The sequence below is a fragment of the Vulpes vulpes genome, chromosome X (genome assembly GCF_048418805.1).
Source record: "Vulpes vulpes isolate BD-2025 chromosome X, VulVul3, whole genome shotgun sequence".
NCBI classification, from domain to species: Eukaryota; Metazoa; Chordata; class Mammalia; order Carnivora; family Canidae; genus Vulpes; species Vulpes vulpes.
This window is the reverse complement of record NC_132796.1, coordinates 4,269,271-4,284,135: the sequence shown is the minus strand read 5'-3', so window position 1 is coordinate 4,284,135 and position 14,865 is coordinate 4,269,271. Positions and strand designations below refer to the sequence as shown.

Sequence of the window (14,865 nt, the reverse complement as noted above, 5' to 3'; positions counted from 1 at the left end):
TCTCTTTTGCAATCGCACTGTCAGGTCAGAGGAGGTGAAGGGGAAACTCCCAGCTGGCACCTCGCTCCCTATAGGTGAACAAACTGGACTGTCTGCCAAGAGCCATGCCCAGAGCCACAGGGGCTGGAACAGGGCAAGGGACACACTCCACAAGTCTCCGTCCTAGGTTGTGTGACACCTTCCTCACCTGCATTTATGTGTTGGCTTATTTTTCCATTGAATCTGCAGAAATCCAGACAACTCCTGAAACTCTTTCTAAGGAGCCAACAGCCGGGGACAAGGAGATCAACCATAACATCTAGGTTATCCCCCGCAGTTCTGAATGCTTACTCCTGGCCCTGGGGGCTTTCTGCCCTTTTATCTAAGGAATCAAGACAAGTGCAGTGTTGTTACAATGCAAGGGGAAAAACATCCCCATCTGTTTCCAGACACTGTAGAGAAACCGAGGAGGAGAATTCTATAGGCTGCAGCAGGTGCGCACTGGCATCTGTAAGGACCCCACCAATCATCTTAGAACAAATCTGCTATGCGCCCAATTGTGTCCCTCTCCCAATATATAGTGCTCTCTGCTAACTCCTAGGTAGCTCAGGTGACTTGATTTAAAGATCGAATCTTCACACAGGGAATCAGATTAAAATGTGGTCATTACAGCTGGTGATTTACTGGAGTCCTACAAAGAGAAGAAAACTTGGATGCAGAAATAGACCCACAGAGGGGCGCCCGGGTGGCTCAGCGGTTGAGCATCTGCCTTCAGCTCAGGGCGTGACCCCGGGGTCCCAGGATCGAGTGCCACATTGGGCTCCCTGCATGGAGCCTGCTTGTCCTCTGCCTCTCTCTGTGTGTCTCTCATGCATAAATAAAATCTTAAAAGAAATAGACTCGTAGAGAGAAGGTAATATAAAGAGCTAAGGTAAGAAGGCCGCGTACAAGCAAGGAGACAGGCCTGGAACAATCCCGTCATCCCAGCCCTCGGGAAGCGTTAACCCTGACGGCTCGTGGTTCTCCAATTTCTGGCTTCCAGAACTGTAAACCCGGCATATCTGTGATGCAAGCCACGCAGTCTGTGCAACTGTGTCACAGCAGCCGAGCACCCTGGGGTCACAGTCCCCTCACTAATCGGCTGATACACTGCCTTCCCTGAGGTCCTCAAACAGAAATCATCATTGCATTTTGTCAAAGAAGAGCTCCAAAGACATCAGTTACCTGAACCCGTACTATGTGCCAGGACTAAGAGCTTGACCTGCGCTGTCTCCTTCACATTTGACACAAAAGGAAACCGAGGCACAGAGGTTGGTGGCCTATTATTTTGCTGCCCTTGCAGCATCCAAGCTGCGCCCACTGTGCTTTTTGCATTTTGCCAGAAATACAGCCTCACGGTCTGAAATAAGCTTCTGGAGTTTTCTCACATCACCTTCTTTAAAGTCGCTGTATCTTTACGCTTAAACATGCATATGCAACACCGACGCACACTACACAGAAACTGAGACCAAAAAAAAGGTGTTTCTGGGCACAGCTGGGTGCCTCAGTGGGTGAAGCATCTGCCTTCTGCTGAGCTCAGGATGTCAGGGTGCTGGGATGCAGCCCTGCAGGAGGGTCCCTCTGTTCCTCGGCTGCACTCATGCTCTGTCTCCAATACATAAAATCTTAAATAAAAGTTTTTGAGAGCAGCCAAAAAAAAAAAAAAAAACATTCAGAGTGCATGCAGAAAAGAGCTGAAAAAGAAAGGAAGCAGGGCGGCAGCGAGGCAGATGAGGCGGCCAGGCAGCTGGAGCCTCTGCAGCCCGGGATGCTCGAGGGGACCCGGGAGCCCGGGCCGCGGACCCTCCGAGCGGCCCCCTGCGCATGCGCGCTGCCATCTCCGCGAGGGCGGCGGGCCCGCGAAACCGAAAGGGCAAGCGGCGAGGGTCCCGGGACGGCCGCCCCGGCCCGGCGCATGCCCCGGCCCCTGGGCTCCCGCTTGCAGCCTGGCTGCCGGGGATGCCGACCTGAGCACCTTGGGCCCCCGGTGGGAAGCAGCCGGTGCACCGGGCCGGCCGAGGAGGAAGCTCGGCCTCGTCCGTGCGTCCCGCCCCAGGGTCAAGTTATGCATGTGCTGCCGCCGGGCCCGGGACGTCCGCCGTGCGTGGGGAGCGCGGTGCATGCGGGCAGACGGGAGCCCGCGCGGGGCGGCATCCGCACTCGGCGGCGGCGGAGGGGACCAAGCGACACGCGCCCGCCCGCAGAGCGGAGCGCGCGTGCGCGTGCGCGGCTCTCGAGAGACGCTCCCGCGGCGCGCGTGCGCAAGGCGGCTCGGGCCCCGCGGGGCGGCGCGGGGCGCGCGTGCACGGCGGGCGGCGCGCGTGCGCAGAGGCGGCGCGGGCGGCGCGCGCAGCCCCCCGAGCGCGCGGCCGTGTCCCCGGCGTGCGCGCGCCCGCGTCCGCCGGCGCCATGGCGGCCTCCGGGGCCCCGCCGCGGCCCGCCACCCACCTGCTCTTCGACATGGACGGCCTCCTCCTCGGTGCGTAGCCTGCGGCCGCCGCGCGCCACGCTGCCCGGGGACGGCGCGCTGCTCGGCTCGGCGCGGCGCGGCGGGGCGGGGCGGCGTCCGGGACCCCCGCGGGCGGCGGCGAGTGGCGGGGGCGCGCGGGGCGCTGGCGTCGGCGCCGCCCGGGGCAGCACTTCCGGCGGCCGCGCCGCGCGTGGGGACGGCTGCGGGGGGGGGGGGGCGGGGGGCGGGCGGGGCGCTCGGGGGCCGCGGCGGACTCAGTTTCCCGCACCTGGCCGCGCCGCGCACGCAGCCCGCTCGCGGCCTCCTACGCGGCGGGGGCCGGGGTCGTGACCTCGCGGGCGGGGGGAGGGGGAGGGGGCTGCGGCGGGACGGCAGTGACCCCGGGGCCGGAGGCTTGGGACGGAGGCTCCCGCGGCCCTGCACAGGAGGGGGCTGGGCGGAGGGGCTCGCGGGTGCACCCTGCGGGGCCGCACCCCTCCCCCCCCTAGCGCCCCGGCTCAGGCCGCACTCTTGACCCGGGTGCAGGACAGTTGGGACCTGAGGCTCAGGCTGCCCTGCACAGCAAGGGGCTGGGCGGGTGCACCCTGCGGGGCCGCACCCCTCCCCACTCCTCCCCCCCCCCCCCCCAGCGCCCCAGCTCAGGCCGCACTCTTGTCCCGGGTGCAGGAGAGTTGGGACCTGAGGCTCAGGCTGCCCCTGCACAGGGAGGGGCTCGCGGATGCACCCTGCGGGGCCGCACCCCTCCCCGCCCCCCCAGCGCCCCGGCTCAGGCCGCACTCTTGAGCCAGGTGCAGGAGAGTTGGGACCGGAGGCTCCAGCGGCCCTGCACAGGAGGGGGCTGGACGGAGGGGCTCGTGGGTGCACCCTGCGGGGCCGCACCCCTCCCCGCCCAGGCTCAGGCCGCACTCTTGATCTAGGTGCAGGAGAGTTTGGGACCTGAAATTTGGGGCTTGTAACCTGAAGTTCCTGCTGCCCTTGCACAGGGAGGGGATCGCGGATGCACCCTGCGGGGCCGCACCCCTCCCCGCCCCTTTCCCCCCAGCGCCCCGGCTCAGGCCGCACTCTTGACCCAGGTGCAGGAGAGTTGGGACCTGAGGCTGGGGCTGCCCCTGCATAGGAAGGGGCTGGGCAGATGCAGACTGGGGCGCCGCACCCCTCCCCGCCCCCCAGCGCCCTGGCTCTGGCCGCACTCTTGACCCAGGTGCAGGAGACTTAGACCTGACGTTTGAGCTGCCCCTACGGATGGAGGGGCTGGGCCGATGCAGACTGTGGGGCTGCACCCCTCCCTCCCCTCCAGCGCCCTGGCTCAGGCTGCAGTCAGTGACCCAAGTGCAGAAAGGTTGGGACCTGAGGCTAGGGCTGCCCCTGTGGAGAGAAGGGCTTGCAGAGAGGGGCTTGCGGATGCACATTGCGGAGGCCGCACCCCTCCACACCCCGGCTCAGGCTGCACTCTTCACCCAAGTGCAGGAGGGTTGGGGACCTGAGGCTTCAGCTGCCCCCACACAGGAAGGGGCTAAGCCGATGCACATTGCGAGGCCGCACCTGTCCCTGCCCCGGCTCAGGCCACACTCTTGACCCAGGTGCTGGAGACTTGGGACCTGAAATTTGGGGCTTGGAACCTGAAGCTCCAGCTGCCCCTGCACAGGGAGGGGCTTGCAGATGCCCACGGCGGGGCCGCACCCCTCCTCGCCCCTCCAGCGCTGGCTCAGGCCGCACTCTTGACCCAAGTGCACGGACAGTTGGAACCTGAGGCTCCGGCTGCCCCTGCGGTCGGCAGGGCTGGGCGGATGCACATTGCTGGGCCCACCCTTCCCCGCCCTGCCTTAGGCCACACTGTTGACCCAGGTGCAGGAGAGTTGGGGAAGCAGGCTTCGCCTGCCGTGGACCCGAGGGACTCTGGGTCCTCGCACTGCTGCTGCTCCCTGCGCCGCCCTTGTGCAGGGTCACAGCCAAGAAGAGTTGAAGCAGAATGACGCTCAGTGCACGAATCAACACGGAACCGACCGGAGCGCTGCCCAAACCCTGCGCACCGGGCTTCATGGCTTCATCCTCTTACAGGGTTCCGACCTCAGAGCCTCCGGAGCGCCTTGTAGAACTCTGAAAACGCCTGTGTTTTTTGCGGACGCTCCTGACCCACTGGAGACTTTTATTCCTCTACTGCCTCATGCCTTAAAACCCTGCAGAGGATGAGGAAGTATTTGCATTCCAATGAGAACACACAGTGCTGCAGCTCAGAGAGGTTAAGTCACCTGCCCAAGGTCGCACAGCTCAGGAACAGAGCTGAAGAGTGACTGCACATCGATTGGATCCTAAATATAGATGACGTGTTCCTCTTTCCTGCTGAGGGTGACCTTGCCCCCTGCTAGGTGGTTTGCTAGTAATAACACTTTTTTTTTTTTTTAAGATTTTATTTATATGTTCATGACAGACCAAGAGAGACAGACACGGCAAATGGAGAAGCAGGTTCCCTGCCGGGAGCCCCATACAGTGACTCGCACCCAGGCCCCCCCGGGATCAGGACCAGAGCCAAAGGCAGATGCTCAACCACGGAGCCCCCTGGGCATCCCAGTCACTTTATAAACCCAGAGATAGAAACAGATGAATACCTAAGGAAGGAAAAAAAAATTAAATCTCTGTACAGGTCACTAATTGCAAGAAACAGTGTATGCAGGTACTAAATCTGAATGGACTCAATTTCAGAAACCTCTTGGGATGGATAAGTATGGTTTGTAGACATGAATGTTCCTGCTCAGGTGGTCAGGAAGTTAATTGTCAAAAAAAACTCCTTCCCCTCTCGGGAAGGGTCCAAAGAACTTGTAGTGGGTGTCTCATGAATATGGATGCAAACTCCAAAGTCTCATTAAAATTAAATGTATTAAACTTCCAAATGAGCTGTACTCTTAGTTCTGAGTCCCAGATTCAGACACAGCTGTTCCCTGAAGCCTGAATGTGGCGTACGTGACCTGGTTCCGGCAGGGGCAGTTACTCGCTGGGGGCTCTACTCACTAGCTAAGGCCAGATTAATAGTTTAGCCCCTGGCGCTGTTACCCAATCCTTTGAAATGGTCAGAGAACCAAGAGTTCGTGCCATTTGGGAACATATCCTCCTTATTTCCTGCCCTCTTTTCTCCTTTCTGCTTTAACGCTTCTCCGAGGTAGTAAGGCTTTGCAGAACTTTCTCGGAAGTGCGCTTATTCCATTCTTTCACAGGATGTCTTGTATGAAACACCGCTTTCCAAAACATGCTGCTTTATCTCAGTCGGTCTGTCCTGCTGCTACCCTGCTGTAGCTCTAGCACCTGACTTCATTCCCTGTATCGGCTGTGTGCAGAACACTCCGCCATGCATTCATAATGAGTCCTCTTGCAGTAGGTCGGAGTTTGAGAATTGTGAATTCTGGAAGTTCCATTTGTCAGCGTCACCCCCAGGACTGGTGTTCTCAGGGCAGTGGAAAATCGAAAACAATTAGTTTCATGGGGGAAGGCTTCTTCTATTCAGGAGAAGCTCCTTTAAGCAGACGGGAATGAGGAAGTAAATGGAGATTTCTGCAGAAACATTGATGACGCCAGAGCACTTTCCAGTACATTTCCAGTTTGAAATGTATGAGGCTGCCGTCCTTCCAAATAGGAAAGACGCTCTCGGATTCTGTTTTTGTTGGTGGGGTAACGACCAACTACGATCAGGTTACGATTTTGGCTCCCAGATGCCATTTAGAGAAAGAGAAAAGGGGACTGGGATCGTGAACCAGGACAAGATATTTTCGAAGGTAGAAGATGACAGCGATTCCACAAGAGTCTCGGCTTCTGGATAGGGAAGATTATCTAGTTTGCAAATAACTGAAATTAGGAGCACAAGGGGTGGGCCCATTCTCTTTAAGACACAAGAAGTCTGCTGTGCGGAGCCATGCTGGCTAATAGAGATGGGACCGCATAAAACGTTCCACAGCACCACTGAAAAAGCAAAAAGATACAGATGAAACAAACTTTTTTTCCCTATCCTGACAAATCTAAAATACGTCTTTCCAAAAATAAATAAATAAATAAATAAATAAATAAATAAATAAATAAATAAAAATATGTTTTTCCTTACATCAATGTAAAAGTCCCCAAGATCTATGACCTTCATTTTTGAGGCCTAGTCCCTGAAATCCGTGGAAAAAAATACGTTTTTCCTTACATCAATGTAAAAGTCCCCAAGATCTATGACCTTCATTTTTGAGGCCTAGTCCCTGAAATCCGTGGGTATTTTACGTGTACAAGCAGGTCTCAGCTCGAGCCAGCCACATTTCAAGTGTTCAGTAGCCTCATTGGGTGAATGAATACCTGTCGTACTGGACAGTCCAATGCAGGGCTTTAGGAAGAAACCCGTATGTCTGTTATCGATAACGGGGCCCAGCGGACAGTGGACGTTAAGAATACTGAGACCACCGGAATATGTAAAATGCAGTGCACGCAAAATGTATATTCTAGGCGTCCAATTTTTTAACATCCATAAAAAATTACCAAAGGAAAATAAGCTTATTTTTAAATTCTTAAAAATCAGAAAATAACAAGAGAGGGATCGCATGAGCACACAAGAAGAATATTTGCAACTGTTAATTATAATTTACCCTCTGTCCTCTATGTAGTAGAATAGATGACCTACATTGGTCTTCATTGTGCTCCCTCAGTTTCTCATCTGCCAGATAATAGCACCCGAGACTGCTGGGAGGTGCCTGTTTGCCTGGGGCCCAGGACACCCTGTAAGCTCCTGGAGGTGCAGGAGCTTTGTGGTGCTCACTGAGCTCAGGAAGTTGCTGCTTGAGTCGACTGGTTTCGTGTCATGCCCAGGCTGTGGTCAGAATCCTTGTGACACCAGGGTCCTCTTGTTCACCTTGTCTAGGCCATTTTTCCACCCTGGAGCATCCGTGAAGCTGATGACAAAAATGGAATTTCCTTATAGAATGTTAGCGCTTGCTCCACATTAATTTTCACAGGAACCAAAGCACGTGGTCATCTGACCCCCCATGTGACGTATGAGAATTTTTCTAAGCACAGACAAGGAGCTTTTCGTCTGCATTGGTTTTCGTGTGAATTGGTTCTTCTGACTGTCCCCCTATCCCTCCACTCCCAGGGTCCTGGGAGCATCTCAGGAAGGTAGAGCAGAGTGAAGGATTGTTGCGGTACGTCCGAATGCGGTTACCGCTGCCCCGAGAGCTGGCCGAGATCCCCCTCGGCGTGAGATGATCATCGCCTGCCTGCTCTACGTCTTGGAAACCCCTTTGTTGTGAGCGCTGGGGTCTCCGTGCCAGATGCCAGGGCAGCCTTGCTGTGGTGCATTCACATTCTTTTCCACCCTGCTCCCCCGGGAGCTAACAGCACGTGCTTGGGTTTGAGCTCAGCTTGCTAGGTGACACTTAAGTTCCTTCCACCTTTGCAAAGACATCTGCTGGAATTTGGAGGCCAGTTGGAGGCCTGGTGGTGGAGGAGAGCCCCCACCGCAGGCGGCCCTCACTCTGACTTTCTCCGTTTGGAGTAACGTGCTGCTGGGGGCCTGGGGAAGGCCCCCCCCCAGGAGGAAGGAAGGAAGGGACTCTTGTGTCTTGGAGAAAAGTCTTCGGTAATAGCAAAGCAATCCAAGTATGACAGAGCCTAGTTAACTGTGTCCCCTTGTGATGCTCTCTGGTCTACCTGGACTCTGTCCACCTCAAGGTCGTCCTTGTAGTTACTGGTCACTTGACTAGTGGTCACCACAGCTGCTCCTCTTTCGAGAATGCTTGAGGAGGGATTGAGATCCAATTTGCATAATCCTGCTGATAAACGAGTTTTGTCCAGCTGGCAAGACGGCTGAACTGTTCAGATTCCGGTCAGTACAGGTGTGATGCCCATCCTTGCTTTCTCCTGCAGCCCTCGACCTCCCAGGGTGCTTTGCTTGGCACCTTAGATTCACAGGGATTATAATCGTGGGAGGACTGTCGTCCTGTCGTCCTCGTATTTTCTCATGATCCAATTTTTACTTTGTTCCTCCTTTCTTCTGGAAAGGCAGTGTGTTGGGGATTCTTTAGTCCCTTTTGTCTTTCTGATTAATTGCCATTTACTCTGATTTTTTTTTTTTTTTTTTTTTGCCTTCTGTGATTTACATGTCGGTTACTCTGTCATTTTCCGAGGTAGGTGCAGATTGAATGCACTGTAAAAGAGTAAGGGAAGTAATGCCCGCAAGACATGTCCACTCCAGGCACTTGTGACATAGATGCCGAGATGACTGGTCACACCTTGGGATGAGGCATTTGAAAAGGGATTCAGGCATAGCCCATAGCTGGAAAATAGAATAGTGTCATACCAGAGTAGATGATATTTCAAGATAAATTTCCTACTGTCAAGCGTATGTGAGTACCAGTGACTAATAATCAGAGCGTTTGATCTATGAAAACCTTCACTTAATTGTGTTACAGTGGGTGGGGGTAGTCTTGGCTGTTTGTTGCAGATATATGTGGTTAAAAAGGCCTCCAGGGCATGTGTGGAGAGTTTTCTTGAAAACGTGTTATTTGTCACATCATTTCTGAGTTAAGAAGTATTTCCCCATTGGCTTTGTAGAGGTGGACTGCCATTCTGGCATGTTCTAGCAGACCTTTTGAGCCTTTAGCAGGCAGGTCACTCCTTTCCTTTATGCTGTGACTCCCTCACATCCTCTCCTGTGATCTCTACACTCAATAGCTAAGTGTCAGTGGGAAAAGTGTCTACGCAGAGAGGGCCCCTGTCTGGGAGGAGGAGGGTGGTCGTCTCCACATACTCTTGCCTGGCGGACCGTTTTCATTGGCATTGCTTGTGCTACGTTGACTCTCCTCTCCTGGGCTTAGGAGCTAAATCAAGGTATGTTCCTCTTTATGATCAATGGTACTCTCCTTAAAAATCTTGCAAATGATGTGGCTAGTCAAGGAGAGATCCAGGAACAAACCAAATTTGGTGCAACCTCGAGTAGAATATCCTATTTCTACACTAAATGAGAACAAGACCACAGTGGTAGTTTGCACATCTGAGCTTATTTGAGGTCTTGGGACAAAAGCCAAAGCAAGCAGCGGGATTCCCTGCCTCTCATGTCCTAAAATCCCGAGTCTCCCCAGCCTGTATATGTAAGGGAAGTGGGGTGTCCTTGATGAGAACCGTTGCTCTGCTCTCCAGACCAGCACTGTCCATCTAGCAGAACTGCCTGCCATATGGGAAAGTTCTCTATCTGCATTGTAGACACAAAGGACACCTGGTACCCGCATCCGTAAAATGTGACTAGTGCAGCTGAAAACGGAATTTTCCCTTATATTTAATTTAAATTTCAGTAGCCTCCTGTGGCTGCCAGCCACCGTGGTGGACAGCACAGCTCCAGAGGCATGCATTCCACTCCGCATGTCTGTTCAGAAATGTGCGGCGGCAGGTGCTGTACGGGATTCAAAACAAGTCTCTTCTCTTAGTCTCAGAGTCCAGATGGGATGTAAAACATGGTGAGTGAAATCGGTGCGTAACTTGCTAATGAACACGGCAAGGGCATAATAGGGACAGAGCAGTACTTTCAACTGAAAGCGCCTGGAGGATGTTTGTCGAGTACAGAAAGGACCAAAGAAGACAAATGGACATTCCAGACCAGGAGAAGAAATGGCTGAGCAATAAACATGTTTTCTGAAGCAGAAGAGAGTATTTTTTATCAAGCAGTGTGTTTGAATTTAAAAAAAACAGAGGGGGATTCATTCCCCTTTCTCCACATCCTCCCCAGCGTTTGTTGTTTCCGGCCTCGTTAATTTTAGCCACTCTGACAGCTGTGAGGTGGTAGCTCATTGTGCCTTGGATTTGTGTTTCCCTGATGATGAGTCATGTGGAGCATCTTTTCATGTGTCTGTTGGCCATGTGTGGGTCTTCTTTGGAGAAATGTCTGTTTGTGTCTTCTGCCCATTTCTTGTCTGGATTATTTGGGTTTTGGGTGTTGAGTTTGATAAGTTCCTTATAGATCTTGGATACTAGCCCTTTATCTGATGTGTCATTTGCAGATATCTTCTCCCATTCTGTAGGGTGTCTTGTAGTTTTGTTGACTGTTTCCTTTGCTGTGCAGAAGCCTTTTATATTGATGAAGTCCCAGTAGTTCCTTTTGCTTTTGTTTTCCTTGCCTTTGGAGACGTGTCTTGCAAGAAGTGGCTACATGTGGCCAAGGCCCGAGAGGTTACTTCCTGTGTTCTCCTCTAGGGTTTTGATAGATTCCTGTCTCATATTTAGCTCTTTCATCCGCTTTCAGTTTATCTTTGTGTGTGGTCTAAGAGCGGTTTAGTTTCATTCTGCATGTGGCTGTCTAATTTTCCCAACAGCATTTGTTGAAGAGACCGTCTCTTCCAGCAGATATTCTTTCCTGCTGTGTCGAAGATGAGTTGACTATAGAGCTGAGGGTTTATTTCTGGGTTCTCTGTTCTGTTCCATTGGTCTACGTGTCTGTTTTTGTGCCAGTACCGTACTGTTTTGGTGATGACAACTTTGGATGGGGTAAGTGGGTGACAGGCATTAAGGAGGGAACATGATGTGATGAGCACCGATGCAATTGATGAATTACTGGTTTCTACCTCTGAAACTAATGATGTGCTGTAAGTTGGGTGATTGAATCTAAATTTAAAGAAAAAAAAAGATTCTCAGTAATGACTATATTGGAACATGGAGGCAAGGATGGCTTCTGTGTCTAGGTGAAAATACGCTAGTGTTTTCCAGGTGGGTTCCTTGTGGTAGTTATGTGCCTTTATCCTGTTTTAAGTCAGAAAACTTCCCCCATCCCTCAATCACATAATGTTTATTTTCCCCCACGATAGTGACTTTTTGAAAGAGTCTAGGCCAGTGATGTTATGGAATGGTCTACACCCAGGATTTGCCTGGTTGTTTCCACCTGGTGTCTCCTTACCGGTTCCTCTATCCCCTCTATTTCCTCTAACTTAGAAGTGATACCCAGTGCTTAGCTAGACTCAGCCATTTCTGGCAATTATGTGCTGCAGCACCCTGTTGCCCGTTTGGGGAGATGTTGCATGTGGTCAGTTTTGTCACCCTAGTCGCAGCCTGCTGACCAGTCTTGTCCTCAGAAGAGCTGTCGAACCCATCTTGTCCTCCATGATGGCACATGGGGCCTCTTGGGCAGAAGTCCAGAGCCTGAGAGACCGGGGATAGTTGATGGCCATCGTGTCTGTGTGTCTTGAAGGCCTGAACCATTGGGTACAGAGATGGGCACAGAGATGGGCACAGAGATGGGCACAGAGATGTGGCTACAGGGGACGTGGAGGCCTTGCTGGCTCTCACCAGAAAGAGAGGGCGCTGTGGGAACCTGGGGTGGGTGTGTCTGGGCGGGTATGTGTGCGGCCCGCGGACCATACTCCTTCCAGTTCCACTTCATGTGGATCACATCTCCTGTGGGTCACAGGCTGTGATCTGAGTGCTTTTAGGGGATGCCGTCCAAGAGTGCAGCTTACCTTCAGATCGTCCCTTCCTCACCCAGTGGCCCACCCCTACAGCAGTGCAATACTTGCTTATTTCTAAATTCTTCAGAGCTATTTCTGTGGCCTTCCCACTGCTACTGCCTCTTTCTAGGCTCTCAGTGGCTTCCCCACCAAACCTGTGCCTGTTGAGAGCCTATCCTGTGTGCCCCGCGCTCTTGGGAGCAGTTGCCAGCATCACCTCACGTTGCTCTGCAAGCTGGCGGCAGGCGCTTAGTGCTGTCACTGTCCCTCCTGCAGTGGAGGCCTCGGGAGCTCAGGCAGCAACTCAGGCAGTGACCGTGACAGTTTCAGCCTCGTGCCTCCTCTCACAGCTGGAAAAAGAGGCAACATTTCACCAATCGCAGGTCTTCTCAAGGGCAATTGTGTCACCCCTGCCAACACCGCTGGTGACGCTGGTATCCTGCTGGTCCCGTGGGTGAACGTGCGGGATCCTGGCACCTGGGAGCATCTGGATGAAGAAGGCTTTGGTGGAGAAGAGTGAAGCCCTGGCCGGCACTTCTCCCCCAGAATGTTCCTACCTGTCTTCGACTGAGGAATTTGGCCACAGGCGCATCCCTGATACCTTTCCAAGAGAAAGAGCGTTCGTGCAGATAAAAATGATCGTCAGCTCTTCCCGTGGTGTGTCTGGTGCCCTCTCCTGTAGGCTGTGTTTTTCGTGCTTGGGTGTGTGCTCCTAACACAAACATGGAAGTCATCCCTGGGTCTGCCGGTTGCAGCCCGACGAGCTGGTCCCTTCCTGACAGCTCCAGCCCTATCTCAGCAGCCATCTCGTTAAACCAGTTGTGATCACCTTGCGTGATTGCCAGCAGCCTGATGAAGGCATTTAAAGTCGCCCCACTGGGTCACCTGAACAACACAGGTAGCCAGTCATCTGCAGCAGTTAAGGTGGTTTCCCGCTGCCAGACTGTCGGTGGGTCCATCCAGACGGCTGAACACAGGTGGCACTTCCTGCTGCTGACAGTTTCTCTGGGGGTAGAGTTTTAGGTTCAAATGGAATTTCAGAAAAGTGTGATAGGACAGATCCACAAGGGCTCTCGAGGAGACATAGATGGTCGGGGCATTTATTTAGTTCACGAATGCCACAGGCCTTGATAACCCGCCTGCCAGATGCCGGGTACCGCGACCAGCGCAGGGAGTGGATCCACCTGTTGCTTCCCGGGACACGGTCAGGGTGCAGTGGGCTGAGTGTTGGGGGAAGCAGACATTGCCATCCCACTGCATGGCCACTTACCTGCTTAGCTGACCCACTTTCCTTGGGAGCCAGGGAGAGGGAGCGGGCCAGCAGCCCAGACAGCATTCATCCTGGGGGCTCCATCATAGGGCTGAAGGAGTAACGTAGGCGGAGGAGGAAGGACGCTCGCGAGTACCCCAAGCCAGGAGGACACAGACCAGGGCAGGGCTTTGGCAAGAGGTGGCTGCGTGTGCCCTCTCAGAGAAGACGTTCTTCTGCAAAGGCTCTCCCAGGACAGAGCGTGCTGAGCCCGTGCCAAGCTCAAGCATTATTTCCCCTCATTGCCGTCAGAGCACCAGCCTCCTGGAGCACAGGGCGCCATGGGAAGCTGTATTTGGTGACGTGCATGAGGAAGGCATATGCCGGGGAGACCGGCTAGGCGGCTCTTTCACTTGCCCAGGGGGCCACATCCCTCCCATGTGTGCACCCCTCTTCACGTGGCTTCCCTGACTCTGGGTTTCCTCTTGTGTGTCCCTTATAAGGACACCTGTCATTGAATTTGGGACTCACCCTGCTAATACAGGATGACATCCTCTTGAGATTCTTGATGTCAGCACAACAGCAAACAAGGTCCCCTGCCCAGGTTCCAGGAGGACAGGACATGGGTACATCCAGCAGGGCAGGACAAGGGCACAAACGGCTGGTGTGGAAGGAAGAGGAGAGGCTTGACTCAGAGGCTGTTTAGTTCACGGCAGGGTTTGCAGGGACATGGAGGGGCTCAGGCAGGGCATCGTAGGCTGAGGTGAAATCACAGGCCGTTCTCGGGTGAGCTCAGTGAGTGGTCCTGCCCAGAGGGGCGCTCCTTGCAGGCCGAGGTGTTTGCATGCAGTTGGTGCTTTCCTGCGGGGACCTGGAGCAGGCGGCATGCTTGCAGCCCTCCGACGGCGCACAAGAGCTCCTCCTGACTCTGAAGGCCGGAGGCAAATCCGTGGGCAAAACACCGGCTTCTTCTAGACCATGCCCTCCATGGAGGTTTGGATCTAGGTCACTGGTGTGGACTCCGTGGGCCCGAGCTCTTGGAACATTGTGCCCAGACGTGGTGTGGGTATCGGTGCAGAAACCCCGGCCATCACCCACCTGTTTGTGAGGATACCCGCTTTATATACGCTGGGGATGGGGTGGGGGGCATGCTTGGTCTCACACACGAGACCCTCCTGTGCCTCCAGACTCCCATTTTCAGTACGATGCAGCGAGCATGAGAGTAGAAACTAGAACAGAACCTGGGCTATCCCTGGGTGTGTGCCCTGTGATCTTTCAGTGTTGTTAACTGTTGTTAATGAAATGTTGGGCTGTAACTAATTACATCCTGGCACCTCTCTCGTATATACTCGCCTTCTCTAATTATGTTCAAAGCCCTGGCTGCCAGAACTGCCAAGGGCCAAGGACTCTTCTTTCCTACCTTCCCACATAGGAACCGTGTTCACCTTGTCATTTCACCCGCAGGAACTCATAGTACACCTGCATTTAAATGCAATTAAACTTAATACACAGTTGCCAGTTACAAAAAAAGAGATGAAGGGAGCCTGAGCTGGGAACTTATAATCTATTGCACGGATTCTCGATTCTTCACGGGATAATCACCTTGGGCCTCGCTCATTCATCTGATAGCTGTCTGGATATTGTCCTCAGCATCACGTGTGTGCGCTGACACTAGCCCGTAC

The 14,865-nt window shown here is 53.9% G+C and overlaps 2 protein-coding genes across 5 annotated transcripts in view; one reads left to right on the top strand and one right to left on the bottom strand.

The window, feature by feature from the left end:
- Window positions 1-2,604, bottom strand: part of STS (steroid sulfatase) — a 279,363-nt gene extending 276,759 nt beyond the window's left edge. Inside the window, exon 1 of one of the 3 annotated variants that reach the window (XM_072743588.1) lies at window positions 2,467-2,604. In XM_072743588.1, coding sequence (XP_072599689.1) covers window positions 2,467-2,480 — 14 coding nt within the window. In that variant the 5' untranslated portion in view covers window positions 2,481-2,604. The remainder of the gene's footprint in view (window positions 1-2,466) is intronic. The other 2 variants (XM_072743587.1, XM_072743583.1) reach the window with 2 other exon arrangements.
- PUDP (pseudouridine 5'-phosphatase) overlaps window positions 2,349-14,865 on the top strand; it is an 82,602-nt gene continuing 70,085 nt past the window's right edge. Inside the window, exon 1 of one of the 2 annotated variants that reach the window (XM_072743590.1) lies at window positions 2,349-2,497. In XM_072743590.1, coding sequence (XP_072599691.1) covers window positions 2,428-2,497 — 70 coding nt within the window. In that variant the 5' untranslated portion in view covers window positions 2,349-2,427. The remainder of the gene's footprint in view (window positions 2,498-14,865) is intronic. The other variant, XM_072743589.1, reaches the window with a different exon arrangement.